At 47.1% G+C, this 19,819-nt stretch overlaps 1 protein-coding gene across 1 annotated transcript in view; it reads right to left on the bottom strand.

Moving 5' to 3' along the window:
- The window catches only part of SDHC (succinate dehydrogenase complex subunit C), a 142,831-nt gene extending 125,228 nt beyond the window's left edge, over positions 1 to 17,603 (bottom strand). Inside the window, exon 1 of the mRNA XM_086945045.1 lies at positions 17,574 to 17,603. Within this exon, the coding sequence (XP_086801171.1) occupies positions 17,574 to 17,593 (20 nt within the window). The 5' untranslated portion in view covers positions 17,594 to 17,603. The remainder of the gene's footprint in view (positions 1 to 17,573) is intronic.
- Positions 17,604 to 19,819: the final 2,216 nt, after the last annotated feature.

Here is a 19,819-nt window from a genome sequence, read left to right as displayed (position 1 = left end):
GACCGGCTAGCAATGGCCAATGATAACTATTGGGCGGAACTGTATTGGATTCGTATAAGTAAGCCACTGTGAGAAAGTGGCTCTATATATACTGGACTATAATGAAGTACAGTGTGTATATAGAGTCCACCAACTCCAAAGGTATAACAGAGGTTAAAGTCAGGACTGACCTTACTCTCAAAAGTGGTAGCTTGGTCGAGCAGTAAGGCAGTACCAGAGGGTAGTGCAAAGCATTTGTTGTACACACTCAGTCAGCAAAGGATTTGACACACTCAAAGACTGAACTCCAGGCCAATTGTTTTTATATCAAAAGATATAGTTTTATTTTTAGAACCAACAGGCATAAAAATATACTTTTCTGGATATGAATACTATCATGAAGTTACTTTGCAAGGAAGCAATAAAGTTTGTGAGCACAACAGATACAGGGGTTGCTGAAGGCAACACAAGTCTAGACACACTTTAGCATTGAGCTCAATGGGTTTTTCAGCATATAAGTACAGTTGATTACCACACAGATGACTCTAGTAGTTCCAGGATTAGATCCTAGATTCAGTCCTGGGGTCTAAACTGAAACCAACTGTTTTAAAAGTTCACTCTTAGAAACTTTTCAAGGTAAATCTGACAATGTTATCCAATGGGAGAAAATTCAGGTTACAGGTAAAGTACGATCGCGTTACTTTTGTGATCCAGAACTGGGATCCTGGGGCCAGCACTGGGGTCTTAACTTAAAACAGGTAGGTAATTGCGTTTCAGTATTTCGTATGATTTTTAAAGAATATTTCAAGTTTTCAAAAGTAGACACTTGGAAGAAATTTCAGAGAAAAGAAGATAATGGGTTCCTATGGAGAAAATACAGATTACTAGTAAACCCGACAAGGATTACTTTTGCGGTTCAGCACTGGGCTACAAGGTACAGTACTGGCTTCTCCCCTGCTTGCAGGGGAGTACTTCGGAATTCGGAACTCGGCTGATTTTATATGAATATTTTCAGTTTCCAAAACTTCACACTTAAATTTTCGAGTCAAAGTTAGTCAATGTTATCCAATGGCAGGTAAGTGAGTTACTGGTTTCCAGGTGAGTACTTGGCTGGTAAAGTTAAGGTGCTGGGCATAGACTCAGGGGTCCCCCAGGGTCAGGTAGGTACAGTTGGTTCAACCCCAGCAGCACAGGGGCGGCCAGGTGCAGAGGTAGTTAGGCCGAATGATATCCAATGAGGGAAAGGGGGCCTTCGGTTGGTGGCTGCTGGCTAGCAGGCCACACAGCTGTGGGAGCTGGGCTCCTGGTCACTTACTCAGGGCAAAGGGGGAAGTAGGATAGGACAAAGGTGGCGCAGCTAGCGGCACTCGGGCGGCTGGGTGCAGGGTGCTTTTGAGCTGTCGGGCGCTCAGTTTTATCCAATGGGAAAGGTCAAAAAGGACCAAAGGCTGCAGGCTCGGGGACGGGGACTCTCCAGGGGCGACTAGCACTTCGAGAGGTAAGTTGGGATGTTGGAGAACAGGTAGGTACCCCAAAGGGAGGCACAGGGGGCTGAAGGGCGCCGGGTGCAGGGGTGCCTTTGGGTGTCGGAAAAGCTTACCCTCGGCTGGTCGCGGTTGGGGTGGCCCCTGGTTCTGAGTCTGCAGGCGTTGTCTGGTTCGTTGAGGAGGGTCTTTGGGCACTGGACTTCGGGTCCCAGTCGCCGGGGGGGGACGTCCTCGTGGTCTTTGTCTGGTTGAGCATGGCCCGGGCTCGGCTGGTGCAGAGTGGGCTGGTCCGGAGCTTCCTGGCTGGCACCAGGGGAGTTGTTGCAGCAGAGCCTCTGCTGATGGGAGTCCCAGTCATTAGGAGGGTCAAGGCAGGCAGGTCCTCTGGGTGTCCCAAGGTTGCTGTCCGCAGGGGTCGCCAGGCATTAGGCAGGAGCAGGTTCCAGGATCGACAGGCCGGTAGGGCTGGTGCCAAGTCAGTTGTTGTCGTCCTGTTAGCAGCTGCACTGCAGGTCTTCTTCTTCTTGATCTTCTTTCTTCTTTTCGTTTAGGGATCCCAGGAAGGAAGGTTCAGGAAGCCCCTAAATACTGATTTTAGGGGCGTTATAGGTAGGGCAAGGGCAGGGACCTATGGGTCCCTGTCCTGGAGTGGGTACAGCCCCTAGCCTGCTCCTCTCCTGTGGGAGGGGGGCAGGAGCCTAGCTGTGGTTGGGCAGGACTCCCCATCTTCAAGATGGCTGGAGCCCGGGGTCTGCTTCACCTCGTCTCCCCCACCTGAGGGGTGGAGTAGCGCAGACTGGCACCCCCCCCCACCTTCCTGACGTAGTTGTTCCCGCCAGTCTTCCCGCCAGAGTGGGGGTCAAGACTGGTGGGGGCTGGTTGCTGGGTACAGCTAATTGTCTGGAGAAGCTCACAGAGGCGGCATGCCTTTGAAGCTTCCCCCTGCCCATCCTGAGGGAGGAGACCTAGCACCTCGCCCAGGATGTGCATTGTTGCAGGCCCAGGAGAGCGGGGGCTCCCCTACCCAGGGGTCCAGCAACATGTCTGCTGCGTCGCAGCCTTTGCAGCCACTCAGCCCAGACGTGGATTGTAGGTTAGGGTTTCAGGGGGCATCTCTAAGATGCCCCCTGGTGCATTTTTACAATCTCACACTGGCATCAGTGCGGGTTTAATGTGCTGCGAAGTTTGGTACCAAACTGGACAGTCTTCAGTCTAGCCATTATGGTGTGGTGGAGTTCGTAATGACAACCTCCCAGCACCATATACTCTTAATGGCATCACTGCACTTACAGTGTCCAGGAATGGTACTGTAGGGGCACAAGCTCATGCCCCTGTGCCCACACCACTGGCATAGGGCAACCAGCTAGAGGGGTGACTGATGTATGACAGGGCAGTGTGATTTTGGGCATGGCACACAGTGATGTGTGCCATGTTGACTCCTTGTTTAGTTTTGTACTTAGGAACTCACCCTGCAAAGGCAGTGTGTGGGTACCAAGGTACAGGGCCCCTAAGGGTGGCACAATAACTGCTGCAGTCCTTAGAGGTCTTCTCTGTTCACCATGTCCTGGGTACCTAGGAAACCATTTACTAGGGGCTGACAGGTGGCCAGAGATGCCAAATGGGTTTTAGTTTCAACACAGTTTTAGGGAAGGAACACAGGCCCTGGGTACTTGGTTGGCAGGAACCCAGGGCACACTCAGGCATAGCACATCAGCAGTTCAGAAAAATGTGGGGGCATACCAAGGCAAGAAAGATGGCACTTTCTCACACCCACTTCTTCCGGTACACACTCGTACATTTATTGAAGTATGGCATAAGGCGAATAAAATGACCAAGTGGGAGACTAATCTCACGGAACAGGCCACTCTATGGGATGGAGACTGCTTGGGCGAGCTGCGGCAACTAAAGGGCTTTCAGAAATGGAGCCTTATTGGGATTGATTTATTGGGAGATGTCTGGAAGAAAGGCAAAATGATAGATTGTGACACATTGAGGGAGGAGTTCCAAATTGGAGGGGGGGTAGGGGAGGAAAGAGTTCCTCCGATACCGACAGCTTCGAATGGCACTTCACCATCATTTGAAGGAGGGCACTCCGATACTGGAGTATTCGCCCCTGGAGGACCGCATCCTTCTAGATCCCATGATTGACGAGGTCATATCTCTCACATATAAGAAGCTTGTGTACAACTCCCCAGACTGATTGGGCCCCCTACATGAGGCCTGGGAGTCGGACGTGGACCTGCTCGAGGACGATGACAGGGCCAAAGCTTTACAGAGCCCCAGAGAAATAGCCTTTCGGGCACGCTTTAGGCTTGTCCAGCTCCGTATTCTGCACAGATCATATGCCTCACGAATGGTTTACATACGCATGGGTAAATGTACAACAGATGAATGTGTCCGGGGCTGTGGCGAATCTGGGTCCCAAATGGGGATACATCCTGAAGGAATGGAAGATTACAATTAGGCTCACAAGTACCAGGATCTGTAGACTTCTCCGAAGATGAGAAAAAAAAAAGCTCTCCAGGGATGGCCACAATGGTTGAGGGGAAAAAGTGGAGATTCCTGCACAGAGACTAGAAGATATGAGGAAGGACCTAACTATGGATGACCCTAGTAACCCACCCCAAAGCAGACAAGCGGACGGAGATGCCCACAGGACACCTGGAACAGCAGAGGGCTCTGAAGGGAACATGGATGTAGAGGTAGCAACAACTCTAGTCATTGAACCATTTGTCTCAACAAGGTAAAGCAACTCACTCAGGGCCAAAATGGGACAACTAGGATCAGGTCTGTCATTTATCCCGACATGATCAAATACTCCGGCAATCAGAGGGATTCATGGAAAAGCATACAGGAGAAAAGGAGGCCGGCAATCAGAAGGATTCATGGAAAAGCATACAGGAGAAAAAGGAGGCAGAGGAGATGCCAGTGCATCTATTACCCAAAGCACTCAACTCTAGAGTCCGAGAGAGAAAACATAGTATCTAAGAAGTAGAACAAGAGAGGTTCTGAAAAACCTGTAAGTTTACTGAAAAATGGAAGGAACATATTAAAATCCCAAGAGGGAGGAAATACAGTATTTAACTTATCCATTCTCACCTTGAGTATTCCTTGAATGTGGGAAGCCAATATGGTTAAAAGATGTTCCTAAGCTCAGGAACAAATCTAGACAGCTAACTAAGCAAGAGAGACCAAACCTGTACTTGTGGGTTTATATATGACTTTGCCATCATGTAGTACATCCAAATTAAAACTGCTGTCCTAAAATCAACACACTCCATTTGGGTGCTCAGATATGATCTTCAAGAGATCACCTTCTATGAGCTGAACAGGATCCCAGGGTTGCACACCAGCCTGGCTTTCTGGAATCTGTGGTAAGAATGACTGGATGAGGTAGGCACAAAGGAACTCACTTCACAAGGTTTACAGGAATTAGCAACTACTGAATGCTGTCCTGCCTACTAGCTGGGGAGATCGTAACTGCTATATCATAGTCCTGAGAAGCTGGAAGCCAGAACTGGAGGAAACATCTGACAATAGTACCCAAGCGCAGCCAAACCCTGGGAATCTCGAATATACAGGACGCCTAGAGAAAAACATCAAAAAAGAAAGTGCAGTTAGATCCCCGAAAGAAAAAAAAGACTTCTGCTTGGACTCCTTGAATCTGAAACGTACCATGTCTCCTAGTACCCAAAGCCACTCCTAAGCTGGAGCACTCTGATTGGGTAACTGTAGACTCAACTTGGCATCCCCCAGTTCAGTAAGGAAGACAAATCCCTTTGAAGCAAGACATCTGGCTCCAAAGAATTTCAAGTCCTGAGATGGTTTGAAGTGGCACCTCTGATGTTGATCAGAATGGCAGGTCTTACCAGGAAATGACAGACCCTGGTTGATACTGTGAAGCTCCTATTGCAGTTGAATAGTAGAAAATTGAGTCATTTAGATGAGGATGTAGCATGATTCCTGCACTGTGAAGGAGAGCTACTAGAGGAGCCAAGCCTTAATATTCTTGAATCTTACGTTACCCAAAAGGAAAAAGTAGGAACTACCAATTAAAACCCTAAACGCAAAATATCAAGAACTGCTGACAGTCCGAATGAATATCAATATTGAGATATGTACCCTTAGATCTAAGGCTGTCATACACTCTCCTAGTGATATCACTGGAATGATTTGCAGCAAAGTCTACAGCTTGAAATGAATGTTCTTTTTTAACTGGTTTAACTTCTTGAGCTTGATGGTAAATCTGTCGTCCCCTGAAGGCTGAGAAACTAGAAAAAATGCCTACACCATTTTGAAGGCCTTAGCATCCTTCTGATTTTTAAGACCTTTTCTCAGAAGATCCTTCTCAACTTGGTTTCAAAGAGCTGGGGACGTTCAACCAGCAGGTGTAGCAGCCAGGCCTCCTGAACTGCCTGTGCTTTCCATATAGTAAGCGGTATGGGTTTTCTGCATTTTTAACACCAGTATTCTGAGTGGTTAGAAGAGGGCTTGGGTGAGGAAAAGTTTTCTTTTAGAAAAACGAGGTCACATGATGCCTGGGGAAGGTATCCCCAATCTCAAAAAGCACGGAGATGAAGTAGGCTTGATGAGGTAATGTATGATATACCTAACTGCAGTTGTCTCACATGTCCCCGCCAATCTTTACTGCTAAATAGTGACAGATTGAAAGCTATCCAGGATCCTGTGATAGAGTGGATTGCACCTCTCATCGCCCAATGAGCTACTTAACAAGAGTTGGTGTTATATTTCCTCCACTCAGTGGTACACCGTTTATCAATCTCAGAGGATAACAAGATGAGCTGCCACTTCCAGGATCTGAACCTGCAGATTACACGAAAGCTGCTGGAGGTGACCCTAGAGTTATTGCACAAGAAGGAGTTAAGTGTCAGATTCTTATACATACACGCATACTTGAATAAATATATTTTAAAATATATGCCTCAAGTGAATCAGTATGGAGATGCCAGAACAAGTAAGTGTGTTTTAAATTCCGAATTTCTCTGCACTGCAATAGGGCATACTACAGCAGGTCATGACTGGTAAAAATACCAAGAGCGCTAGAATACTTTATTATTGGGATAGGAGCATATGATTAAGTAAGCACCGATATGCATTTGTAACTTATACTTGAAAGTACCATGGTGCTGAAGGTAAGGCATGAGAAAGGTTTTATAAAAGCTTGGGGATTGGACTAATACTGGGATAGCACCAATGTTCCAAGTCGGTATACATGTCCATTGTGTGAGCTTTGGGTGGTTCAGGAGCTCTGGCTACACCTCCTCATTTTGGAACTGGTCAATACTGAAAATCAAGATACATGTGCTGTGATGCAAGTGCATTTTTGGTTACCAGAGTGGAGATGCATTCTGAGGGACTGACTGATGTTACGTATTTGGAATAACCAATATAGAGTCAGGACAGAATTTCAGTGTGAGGGCACGGTTCAAGTCTTTGTGCTGGAATAACTGCATCTGAAAGCGAAAATTGGAAGTGCGCTGCAAGAGTTTTTTGGGTGACAATCAATCAATCAATCAATCAAAGTACATGTAGAGCGCGCTACTTACCCGTGAGGGTCTCAAGGCGCTGAGGGGAGGGGGTGCTGCTACTGCTCGAAGAGCCAGGTCTTGAGGAGTCTTCTGAAGGCGAGTAGGTCTTGGGTCTGCCGTATGTGGGTAGGGAGGGTGTTCCAGGTCTTGGTAGCAAGGTAGGAGAAGGATCTGGCGCCGGAGGTTGTTCGTTGGATGCGGGGGACAGTGGCGAGGGTGAGGCTGGCGGAGCAGAGCTGGCACGTGGGGGTGTAGAAGCTGAGTCTGCTGTTAAGGTAGGCTGGTCCGGCGTTGTGGAGTGCTTTGTGCACGTGGGTGAGGAGCTTGAAGGTGATCCATTTGTCGACGGGGAGCCAGTGTAGGTCTCTCAGGTAGGGGGTGATGTGGCTGCGGTGGGGGAAGTTGACGATTATTCACTATGAGGCGTTTTGGATGCGTTGTAGTCGTTGTAGGTGTTTGGCTGGGATTCCTGCGTAAAGTGCGTTGACGTAGTCCAGTCTGCTGCTGACAAGGGCCTGTGTCACAGTTCTTCTTGTTTCGGTCGGGTTCCACTTGTAGATCCTGCGGAGGGTGGTGTAGCAGGAGGAGGAGACGGTGTTGACCTGCGTAGCCATGGAGAGGGAGGAGTCAAGGATGAATCCTAGGTTGCGTGCATGGAGTTCGGTGGGTGTTGGTGCTGTTCCCAGTGTGGTTGGCCACTAGGAGTCGTCCCAGGCTGAGGGGGTGGGTCCGAGGAAGAGTACATCCGTCTTGTCAGAGTTCAGTTTCAGATGGTTGCTCCTCATCCAGTCGGCGACGGCCTTCATTCCCTCGTGGAGGTTGGTGTTGGCGGTGTGTGGGTCCTTGGTGAGGGAGAGGATGAGCTGGGTGTCATCGGCGTAGGAGATGATGTTGAGGTCGTGCTGGCAGGCCACTTGTGTGAGGGGGGGCCATGTAGATGTTGAACAGCGTCGGGCTGAGGGATGAGCCCCGGGGGACACCGCAGATGATGTCGGTTGCTTTGGATCGGAAGGGTGGGAGGTGGACGCTCTGGGTTCTGCCGGAGAGGAAGGACGTGGTCCAGTCAAGGGCCTTCTCTTGGATTCCAGCTTCTAGGAGGCGTGTCTTTAGAGTGCGATGGCAGACCGTGTCGAAGGCGGCAGACAGGTCCAGGAGGATGAGGGCTGATGTTTCGTTGTTTTCTAGTTGGCGTCTGATGTCGTCTGTAGCAGCGATGAGGGCTGTCTCTGTGCTGTGGTTTCGTCTGAATCCGGACTGGGACGGGTCCAAGATGTTGTGGTCTTCCAGGTGGCGGGCCAATTGCCTGTTGACGATTTTCTCGATGACCTTTGCCGGGAACGGGAGCAGGGAGATGGCCCGGAAGTTCTTGAGGTCCTTGGGGTCCACCTTGGACTTCTTGAGGAGGGCGTGGATTTCGGCGTGCTTCCAGCTTTCCAGGGAATGTCACTGTTTTGAAGGAGATGTTGATGACCTTCCGTAGTTGGGGTGCGATGGCTGCATCTGCTTTGTTGAATACGTGGTGTGGGCATGGGTCTGACGGAGATCCTGAGTGGATGGAGTTCATGACCTTGCGTGTCTCGTCGTCGTTGGACCAGGAGGTCAGGCGGATGGCGCTGGTGGTGTTCGCAGGGGAGGTGGAGTCTGGGGTAGTTGGGCGGTGGTTGTGGTGTTGAAGCTGTGTTGGATGTCAGCGATCTTGCGGTGGAAGAAGATGGCCAGCGAGTCGCACAGTTCTTGTGAGGGCGGGATGTCGGCGTTGGCGCTGGGATTGGAGAGTTTCTTTACGATGCTGAAAAGCTCTTTGCTGTCGTGTGTGCTGTTATCCAAGCGGTCTTTGAAGGAGGATCTCTTGGCTAATCTGATGAGGTGGTGATGTCTGCGGGCGGCGTCCTTGTGGGCTGCGAGGTTGTCCGGTGTGCGTTCGTGGAGCCATATTTTCTCCAGTTTCCGAAAAGCGCGCTTGGAGGTCTGGAGCTCGTTGGTGAACCAGGTGGCTCTCTTGCTGGTGTGGCTGTTGGAGGGTTTCTTGAGAGGGGCAAGGGTGTTGGCGCAGTCGTCGATCCACTGTCTGAAGTTGCGGGCTGCGGCGTCTGGGTCGGTGGGTGGGTTCTGGTCGAGGGTGGTGATCAGCCGGTCTTTGGTGACTTTGCTCCAGCAGCGGCGAGGCAGCTGTTGGGTGCGGTGGTTCGTGGTTGGTTTTTTGAAGGTGAAATTAATACAGCGGTGGTCGGTCCAGTGGAGTTCGGTGGTGTGGTCGAAGGCGACGTCGGTGCCTGTGGAGAAGACGGGGTCCAGAGTGTGGCCGGCAGCGTGGGTGGGTGCGGTGACGAGTTGTGTGAGGCCGAGGTTGTCGATCAGGGTGGCGGAGTTGGCGTTGTTGTTCTCGAGGTGGAAGTTCAGGGCCCCGAGGAGGATGTAGTCCGTGGAGGCGAGTGCGTGGGTGCTGTATAGGTCAAGGATGGAGTCGTTGAACTGAGCCCGGGGGGGTCTGTAGATGAGTGTTCCTCTGAGGGTGGTGTTGGGGTCGGTGTGGATCCGAAAGTGCAGGTGTTCGGCGGTGTGGAGGGTGTCGTCTGCGTGAGTGGGGACTTTGAGGGTGGACTTGTGGACGATCGCTATTCATCCTCCGGTTCCGTTGGCGCGATCCCTGCGGGTGATCTTGTAGTCGTCCGGGATGGCTATGGCGATGTCGGGTGCTGAGGAGTCGTTCCACCAGGTCTCGGTCAGGAAGGCCACGTCTGGGGCGGAGGTGTCTAGCAGATCCCAGAGCTCCAGGGCGTGTTTGTGTGCGGAGCAGGCGTTGAGGAGTATGCAGCGGAGGTGGTTGGGTCCAGTCCTTTGAGGTTTGGTGGTTCTGTCGCAGGTGAAGCTGCAGGTGCGTCAGGAGAAAGGTCTGTGGGTCTGTTTTGGGGTGGCCTGGAAGCAGGTGTGGTTTCAGCCGGCGTGGAGTGCGTGGCGGCTGCTGGCGTCGTAGTGCTGATTGGTGTTGTGGCGTTTGTGTGGTCCAGGCGCAGACGGGCTTGCCATAGGCACAGCTGCCGCCATTTGAAGGGGAGCTGGGAGGGAGGAGCAGCTGGGAGGCAGGGGATGGCGAACGGGCGGGGCCGCAGGGGCAGGAGGTGAGTAGTGGGGGAAAGGGAAAAATCAGGGGCAGCAAGGGGGGCAGAAGGCAAGAAAAGGCGCACAGCACAATCAGGGAACAGAGGCAAGAAAAATTTGCACAATCAGGGGGCAAAGGCAGGAAAAACCATCACAATCAGGGAACAGAGGCAGGAAAAAATGAGAACAATCAGGGGGGCAGAGGCAAGAAAAACGAGCACAATCAGGGGGCAGAGGCAGGAAAAACGATAACAATCAGGGAGCAGAGGCAAGAAAAAACTAGCACAATCAGGGAACAGAGGCAAGAAAAACTAGCAGAATCAGGGAACAGAGGCAAGAAAAACGAGCACAATCAGGGAACAGAGGGCAGGGTCAGGACACACAGGCGGAGCTGTGTGGTGGGGGAGCGACCTACCAGCAAGGTCAAGGGTTGGTAATCTAATCTTGCGTTGTTCGCTTTAATGGTTTTAAAGGATGTTTTATTAAAAGGTGTGCATCTTTTATTCTCCTGAAGTTTGATTCTTGGTAATTAGCCCAATAACATACATGGAACACGGGCAAAATAAGCATGGACGTCATTTCACCAAAGAGGTTGCGGAAGTAACATCATGCACGATTGGACCACTGAAGACATGGGGGGTGAACTCTTTTTTCACCATTAGAGAATCAGCAGTCACCTGTTTCCTTCTGGAGGTAACGAGTAACGATGAAACTATAACAAGCATTTGCAATGCAATAGGTCTCGCATTAGGAAAGTTTGAGCTATTGGTCTTGTAAATGACAAATATTTTACTTATGTGTCGGTTTTGAAAATAGCTAAATTAATAGCTTTGTCATTTACAATGCCAATACTTTAACTTTTGCAAATGTGACACCTATAGCATTTGTAATGCAACATGTTTTGTATTTACGTGACAGATGTATTGATATTACAAATAACAATGGCTTTTAATTTTTTTAAATAATTAATACTTACATAAAGCCACTTTTACTCAACAGTGCATGCAAGTCGATGGGCCTTGGCATGGGCGGATGATGCCTGTACCAAACACAGCTCCTTGCAGGACTTTACTGTTTACTGTAGATTTTAGCATTGACAACCTACATGAATTTTCTAATAAAGTTCAGCAGCGCTGAAATCTGACAAGTTTCAGTGCCCAGCATGCTCACATCGAACATACAAGGTTGCAAAGTCAATTAAATGAGTTAACGGTTATATTGCCTAGTAATAATTACATAGAACATGCTCTATAAAATGCAAAATTAATACAGCTAACTAGCATTTGTTTTGCATACAAACTGCTATTAGTATGACATGGCAGCACATTTGGTAGCATGTGGTATAACTTTCCAAACGTTTCCAAGACTGAGTCAATCTCTCCATCATAACGTCCCAGCAGGTATTTTTCAGTTTAATCAAATTGCACTCGCCAAGCCGTTTCTCACCTCCGTGGGTTAGAATACAGTGATGAAATACTGATTAAAGGTTCAATCCCCCCCCCCTACCCCCCCCCCCCCCCCGAAATTTGGCTCTAGTTGCGCCTCTGGTACTCATGCTACCAGAGAGGGGCCCGTTTCACGTTTGTTCCAGCCCCCCAAAAGCACTGACAGGTCTGGGTCATGTTTAGATATCAGTGAGCTCTAACTGCCTCTGCCATTTGGCCCGCTCTTGCTGGTAGGTTAAGGTGGGTCAGAAAGCTCTTTGTGGTGTGGGCCAAGCTGAAATTGAAAATATATTATTAATGCACAGAGCAATAGCCCTGGTACAGTGACACAAAGGTGGATCACAGCATGGTCCTTATTCCGACGGCCTTTAATGTTGTTACTCTCCTTACCCATCTGTTTGCCAACGTGCCATCTGGATGAGATAGGGATGGGGACTGTGGGGCCTAGAGTTTGAAGCCTCCAGTCTAACAGCCTGATCTCCTGTCCTTTGCCTTGGGCAGTCAATGGCCAGCAAAGCTTGGGTTGCCATGCATCACTCTAGGCAAACTCAAGTCCCTGCAACCTGAATTCTCAACTCAGCAACACATACACAACTGAAACAAACACACAGCACCCAGCACAGTAATTGCAGAAGAGAAACAGTAGATCTAATACAGCCAGGAACTACTGCCTTTGCCAATGTTTGGTACTTTCTGGCTTGGCTAATCAGAGCAATAGTATAATAAAAAGTAGGCACATGGCAGCAAATTACATGAAATTTAAAACCTCCATGCTCGGTTGAAGGGCGCATCCATTTGGTTTCCAGGCACGCACCACTGCACACAGGTATTAGCACGCAGTTAGGCACACTGACCCTAGACATAAAAGGAAAGAAATTGCTCTCACATTCTTGAAGCATAAATAATCTTTGACTTAAAAGCCGGACTGCATATGCTGATAATTCGCCCCAAACATGCATACACTTACAACAAACTGCGCCTCGGAATACAAAATTCTAAACTGCGTCGGGTAACTGACTGAAAAGGAACCTGGGGGGAGAGGGGTCATAATGCCAACCTCAGACGGTCAAAGACTGCGTGATCTAAAACTCTCAGCTCCCTGAGAAGACGTCGAAGACTCGCTAAGGCTTCTGCTGCTTTCTGCGAGCACACTGCCGTGCTATCAGGAGGAGAAGGAGGCGTAACAAAGGCCCCTGCAGCAGTAAAAATATGTTTACATTTTGACAAGAGTGGAGGGACGCGGTCTGCAGAGGTGTTTAAACCCATCTCTTCGAGTCATGGCGTAGCCTTCAAGGGGATCGGTTCAAGGGAAGGCACAGGCCTTACGAACCAGCACAGCCTGAATAGACTGTCCGGCCGTGAAATGGATTAAAAAACTAGGCTTGTAGCGTGGAGTATAGTTTAGAATTACACAGCTAGCTAACGAGCAGCCACTAGTAAGGTTTACTAGTTAGCTCCTAATCTCGGAAAACCAGGATTGTACTTTGTTGATTATATCGCCGAATAAGTTTTACCTTTCTTTCAACTAGTGTTATAAATAGGAACATGTTGGGCCAAAATTCTGGCAGTTTATAAGGGAAATACGGTTCTTTCTTTTAATCACAATTTATTGAACCGGAAGTTCGGCAGCGTGAAGCCGGTCGTGGGGCGGGACTTCCACCTTCTGCGTGAAGCCCGCATCCACGGACTGCCAGAGAGCAGCATTGGTGACGCGGGCAGGGCTCCCATGCCTGAGGTAGAGCCCCGCGGTGGCTGCCGAAGTCAGGAGTGGCGGCGATGCGGTGAGTGGGGCTTAGTTGTAAGGGAGGGCGGGGGGTGTGTCTGTGTGTGTGTGCAGGAGGGGGGTAGGGGGCTGTGGCGGGTGTATGCGTGCGTGTCTGTATGTGTGTGTGTGTGTGTGTGTGTGCAGGGGGGTGGGGGGGCGGCAGCGTGTGTATGTGTGTGCGCACGCCTGTGTGTGTGTGCGCAGGGGGTGGGGGCTGGCTGTATGTGTGTGCGCGCCGTGTTTGCATGCAAGCCAAGCGAAAGCAGGGGCTGTGTGTGCGTCTGCGCAAGCGTGTCTCAGAGGCACGCTCCCACGGTCAAAACTGAGACTGCAAAAGCGCGCGTCTGACTCGTGTCTTCATTCCTAGAAACGGCTGACAATAGGTTCCAAGTAGACAGCAATCAATGCAAGTCGAGCTCGACCTAAAAACGATTACTTGTTATTCATGCCTTCATGTTCACTTGGGCTCTGTTTACCAACACGCAAGCCACGTGTACCGGCTGCCAAACCCGGCTACTGTTAACGGACGTCCGTGAAAATAATTCAGATAAGTCTTGAGCATTACAACTAATGGCGATGTTGTAAGGTGCAAATTAAATGCCTTGTTCCACCAATCCTATTGTTTTTTCTCCTACGACTTCCATGCACTACTTGTCCCTTACCCGGCTTCCTGGTCTGCCGACCCGGACTAGGCTCCTCATCCCAATCATCCTGTTGGCTGCCAAGCAATGCCAGCGCTACACATAGAAGGCTTTGTTGATTTCCCAATAGCAGAATTGTGGTGCATGACATGTTGGGATATAGATGAATGTGCTAATCTAAAAATATACAGGATTGAAGTTGGGCACACATAAAGAAATCTAGAAAGGTGCACTAGTACTTCACACATTTATATTTTGAAAGCACAAAGACCATGCCTTTACATTCTCACAATCTTTTCAAATACATGAAAAAAGCAAGGCTTTTTGTCCCGTACCACGCTAGCATTTCAGCAGCGCTCAAGCTGCTTGACAAACACACTTTACCCTGTAATTGATCTAACACTTCTTTGTGGTTATCAAGATCTCACTAACTGCCACCCAGAGATGCTATGCTTAATCCCGATTGCTTCTAATAATGTTGCTGAGGGAAGGCAGTCTATTCAGTTGCTTCAACACGGTCCCATCAGATGATATACCATGGCTGGTTGCTCAACTATAGCAAGACTGCACTTCCGAATTTAAGCATCCTTCAACTCTGAGAACTTGCTTTGCCAGATATTTAATATGGTTTAACAAAATGATGGAAACTAGTCCAATGATAATGGATATTTGCATGTTAAACAGTCTTTTCTCACACTTTCTTGTACACCCATGCAAAGATGCAGCTAAAGGCTTGCTGAAACACTAGGTGTATACATTAATAACAAAACATTTCCCAAAAAGGCCACAGCGCACTCACACAATTCTATTAATTCAAAAGCTTTATTCTTTCTAATGCTTAAGCGTTTCTTCGCTCACTTCTAGGCATCGAAAAGTCATAAAAAAATGTACTAGACCTACAGGTCTAGTAACATGAATAACCTACTCGACCCAACTGTAATGTACCTGACATGTAAACTGGTCTCAAATTGTGTGAGAGCCACCTTTTTCTTCACTATTACGTTTGACAGCACCTTCAAAATATGTGGGCTCGGCATTTCTACTGTATATAAAATAGTCTTGGTTGATTAAATATACATGTGTAATAAGAATATAGCCAACATATAGGGTACAAATTCATCCCTGACTTGCATCTTAGTTTACTAACAGCACTGCAATCGGGACAAAAGTGTTTCTCAGTTCATGTTCAAAAACTCACTTTTAATAAATGTATTAATAAATCATGATGTGGTAGCGCTTCTGTTATTTACAGACAATATTGACCATTGACCAAACTTCCCAATTAACATGCAGTTTTAGAGATAAAATTATATAGTGTATAAAAACAATCTGTGAAAATTGGGTTTCAGCAAACGTATTTATCATTTGCACATCACCAAGTAAAGTGTTCAGATTAGTTTTCATCCCATTAAAATATTTTTTCAGCACACCGAACCCCAAAAAATGGGCTTTCATACCTACCGAAATATATTTTGAAATGCTTGTATACTTCACTTAGTAGGCAGTTAAATGTTGTGTTGTTATGAAACAAAAATGACAACACCCTACAGCCTTTCATTTCCCACTCTGAGCAGCACTCAGACAGTTCACTTTAAAAAATCCTGAAAGTTTGCATTCTGAGAAAGAAAAGTAATTGTAAGAAGATGTAAACTGACTTCTGTCTCAGAACACAGAGCAGATGTGATAAGATAAAAACAAGATTTAAAGTCATTTTAAAGCTCCATCACTTTCTGTGTGATCAGAATACCTGTTTTTGTCAGATCGCCAGAATAGGCGAGTAGAGCCTAAATATAGCTGGAATGCTAAAATCTGACTTGCCAGAGCGAGTGGGCAAGTAGATATCTTGAGGTTGGAGTTCTTCTAGCTTCAAATTCAGTGTGAAGCAAAGCAACATAACACAATAAAAGTATGATTCTGGTCCTCACAAACAACAGCCATACACTACACATATAGATTATATGACATATCCTAGTTCACTGGGCTGGAACACGAAACAAATCTACTGTGGGCACCCAAAAACTAGAGTCTAAAGGCTATCATAAGAGACTGGAGGACACTCCAGTTTTGGTATCTCACCGGCAACTTATACATAAAAAAAATGTTAAGGTCCGCCACACAGAAACTGGCAACAAGGACAAATGTAACAGCAACTCTCTGTTTGCTTACTTAATATTCACAAACGCACTGCATTTTAAAAATAGCACGTGGGGAAGGTATCTCCTGCAAACGCACTGCATTTTAAAATAGCACGCAGGGTTAAGGCATCTGCTACAGAGATCTGTGTGTCCATAGAGTTGTGTGGTCAAGAATGGCGAGATAACTCTGGGGTTAAATGCAACTGCCGGTGAGGTTAGTTGACAGTCTAGCAGCAGCTTTGAGATAATAAAATCAAAGAGTGAATTAATATGCCTACTGCAAAGCACAGCATGCAAATCACAGATTTATATTTTATGCAGACAGCTCAGTGGGTTACAACCTCTTTTGTAGAAATTCGGTCTGGCACAAATTACAATATTTTTAATATAGGCTTATTGACTTATGAGCTGGCATCAATGACCTATAACAAAACAACGTTTTGTTATTCCAGCGTTGCTTAAAAGGTTGCTTTGGGCTGTTAAAACGACTTGTTAGTAAGTACTTTATAAATGGTTGTCACTTACAGGATATGTATACCTACCATAAAAAACATAGAAAAATCAAAACCCTCCCTCAAATTCAGTTTATCTTGAGTGCTTAAGTAACATGTTGACTGCGATTCCTGTTAAAGCTCCAGCTAGCCCATTGCCTGGGCGAAACTCAAATAAAAGAAGTGCTGATGACCCTTTAAACTGAGTAATGTTGGGCTCAGCTGGAACTGAAATGCAGGCAGATTTGAGGGATGTAAAGTACACAAAGTGCCTCAATGCTGAATACGCCCTGGCGTTGTCATCAAGACATGTCAGCACATTTCAATTGCCCGGCCGGATCACTTTCAAGGACAGCTGCTGGATCCCCTTTAATTTCCAGCACGGGAGGTCCATCCATGGTATTTCCACGTAGTGGCGTATTACCCAAATGCGCTGCCCGTCATTGGACTAAAGTCCTACCTAATGTTGCAACTACAACAATGACCTTCATAAGGTCAAGTTGTATCATACCAGTTAATTTAAACCAGCATTGGTCTGTGCAATACGGTCCTAGAAGTTGTGTACTTTTAACGAGAAAGCAGAACCGCAATTACTAAAATGCTAAGAAACAGAGATGACTGACACACGACATGACTTTATGATCTGGTGTATCACTAGATGACTAATAAGTACTATTGCACTGCGCACCCCCTGGGCATCAGGAGGCTTCACGGTCCACAACAAACTCTCCCATACCACTTCTATCATCCCAATGTTGAATAAACAACCTAAACTCGGTCGATCAGACAGTAAACTTTATTGCATAGCATGCGTGATTAATCTAAGACCATATGGTTCAGGCAGTGCAGACTATGACAACGTCGCATAGAACCCCTGTGATCTCTCCTGTAACCCTCTGAAAATAATCGCATTAATGCCCTGCTCCTCCCCGTCGTTGTTACTTCAAATTACGCATACCCTCTCAAATACTACTAAAGTCACCTCAATAATAAAGCCGCCATCTTCCAACTCAAAGACAGGAAGTGATGTCAGCCAGACTTTTGCCCTATAGCCAGAGGATTGCATGACGTGACGCAAATTTCATGCGCCACTAGTACGTTTTTCAGGCGTTCATCTTAAAACAAAATTCATTCTCACAGCGAAGTAAAATATTTTTGTTTTAAAATAAATGTACTATTTACGTGCTGCTATTTAAAAAGCGAAATATAATTTAACTACGTATATTATTTTATTATAATTCTCTATCAAGCTATATCTTTCACAAATACCCCCGTGGATGGAAATAGAGTATATTTTTGCTGCGCTACCTTCTATAACTGAAAAGACAATGAGCATTGCCATTTCACGTCAGCCGCGACTATTCCACTTATACGGTAAATAGCTGACGGCAGCTGCGTGTGTACCAGTTTAGGACGGCCATCTTGGACAGGGTCAGAAGTGTTTGAAAAGGAAAATTGTGTAACAGCTAGAATGCTAACATGTTCAGTGAACTAATCCAAAATTGAGCGGCTCACACGTGTGGCACGACGGATGAAGTCACGTCGTTTGCCATGAGGATGAAGTTAGCCACTACCGGATTGCGAAAAATCAAATGTCTACTCAAATCTGCTGCTTGCTGAAAATCAAACATTTAACCCCGCAGTACAAAGCACTATTCTCTGGACCACTCGTAGCCAGTATATCTAACATTGACGTAGAAGAGGCAGTTGCAACAGAGGGAGCACCAACCACTGAGCTTTCAGGCAGGATCTTAGACAACGTTTCAGTAGTTAATAATTAAAAATTTGCAAACATTCGTGATAAGAATTTTCAATTCTATTAAGGACACGGAGGCGAGGATTATGCTTTCTCCATTTCTTTACTACTAACAGCAGCCAATAAAAACACAGTAAAGAAACGAAAAAACTACAACTCCCATGAACCTTTAGGCCAACCATAGAGAGTGCATGCTATATAAGGAACCATAGAGGACAACACTTCCTCTTTCTTTGTCCATGAACCATAAAAGTCTAAAGTCATTTGAAGAAAAGTACCGCCAACCATCCAGAAAGGAAAATCCGAAGGCTGAACTGCAAGAAATCCAACAGGAAAGATAGGCAACCATTCCACAAGCGCCGAAGGTGCATCAGGGAAACACAGCAACTCCAGGATCCAAGTCGTGGAAACGGTGCTGGAAAGACCAAGATGACAAATCACTTCTGGTCCGAACCTGAAATCAAAAACAGAGTCGTAATATACATCCCCAAAACCTTTGAAGGTCGCATCACATAGGGTGGGGAAAAAATATCAATGCAAACAACGCATCTCAGATTAAAGTCAAAATGCACATGAACAATGCAGTAGAATACCAATGGGTGGGATAATCCTCGCCTCCGTGTCCTTAATAGAATTGAAAATTCTTGTCACGAATGTTTGCAAATTTTTAATTCTATGGCAGGACAGGAGGCTTCAGATTATGCTTGTTCAAAGCTGTTCCACCACAACAGACGCAATATCGACAATGGGTTTGAAATAAAAGGTTTTAAACACTGTATCAGAAGACCAATCAGCAGTTTTCACAATGTCATGTAAATTTACACCAACATGAAAAGCCTTGGAGGCCATGGCACCCCTCGCGGAGTGAGCTCCAAAGATGGAGGTATCAATGCCTGCCTCAGACATAAGCCAGCGTACCCAACGAGCAAGAGTAGCTGACGCCACAGGCTTAAAAGGCTTTAACAAAGCAATCAACAACTGACCAGACATATCTTGACGAAAAGGAGCAGTACTCACCTCATAATCCTTTATGCAACGAACCACACACAATTGTGGGTGATGAGGAAACGCAGGATAAGTGACAGTAGACAGATTAGTCTTGGTACGCCTGGAGACCGTAAAAGTAACCCCTTCCGGAGAAAAAGAACGACCAGCGAGGTCCAACGCCCGGACATCCGAAACACGCTTACAAGACACTAAGCACAAAAGCATTGTCAATTTTGCAGACAATTGCTTACGGGACAGAGAAGCGTTGGGAGGCCAAGCTTCCAGAAAACGCAGCACAACAGAGACGTCCCAAAGAGCCACATATTTCGGACATGGTGGTTTAGCCATTCGCACACCACGCAACAATGCAGAGATGAGAGGGTGTTCCCCAACAGGCTTACCGTCGACCAAAGCATGGCCCGCCGAGAGAGCGGAACGGAAAGAATTGACGGTCCTGTAAGCAGAACCAGCAGAAGCGACAGAAG

Source organism: Lissotriton vulgaris, chromosome 12 (genome assembly GCF_964263255.1).
Source record: "Lissotriton vulgaris chromosome 12, aLisVul1.2, whole genome shotgun sequence".
Classification (NCBI taxonomy): Eukaryota; Metazoa; Chordata; class Amphibia; order Caudata; family Salamandridae; genus Lissotriton; species Lissotriton vulgaris.
Note: the sequence above shows the minus strand (reverse complement) of the source record. Positions and strands in the feature narration are given on the sequence as shown.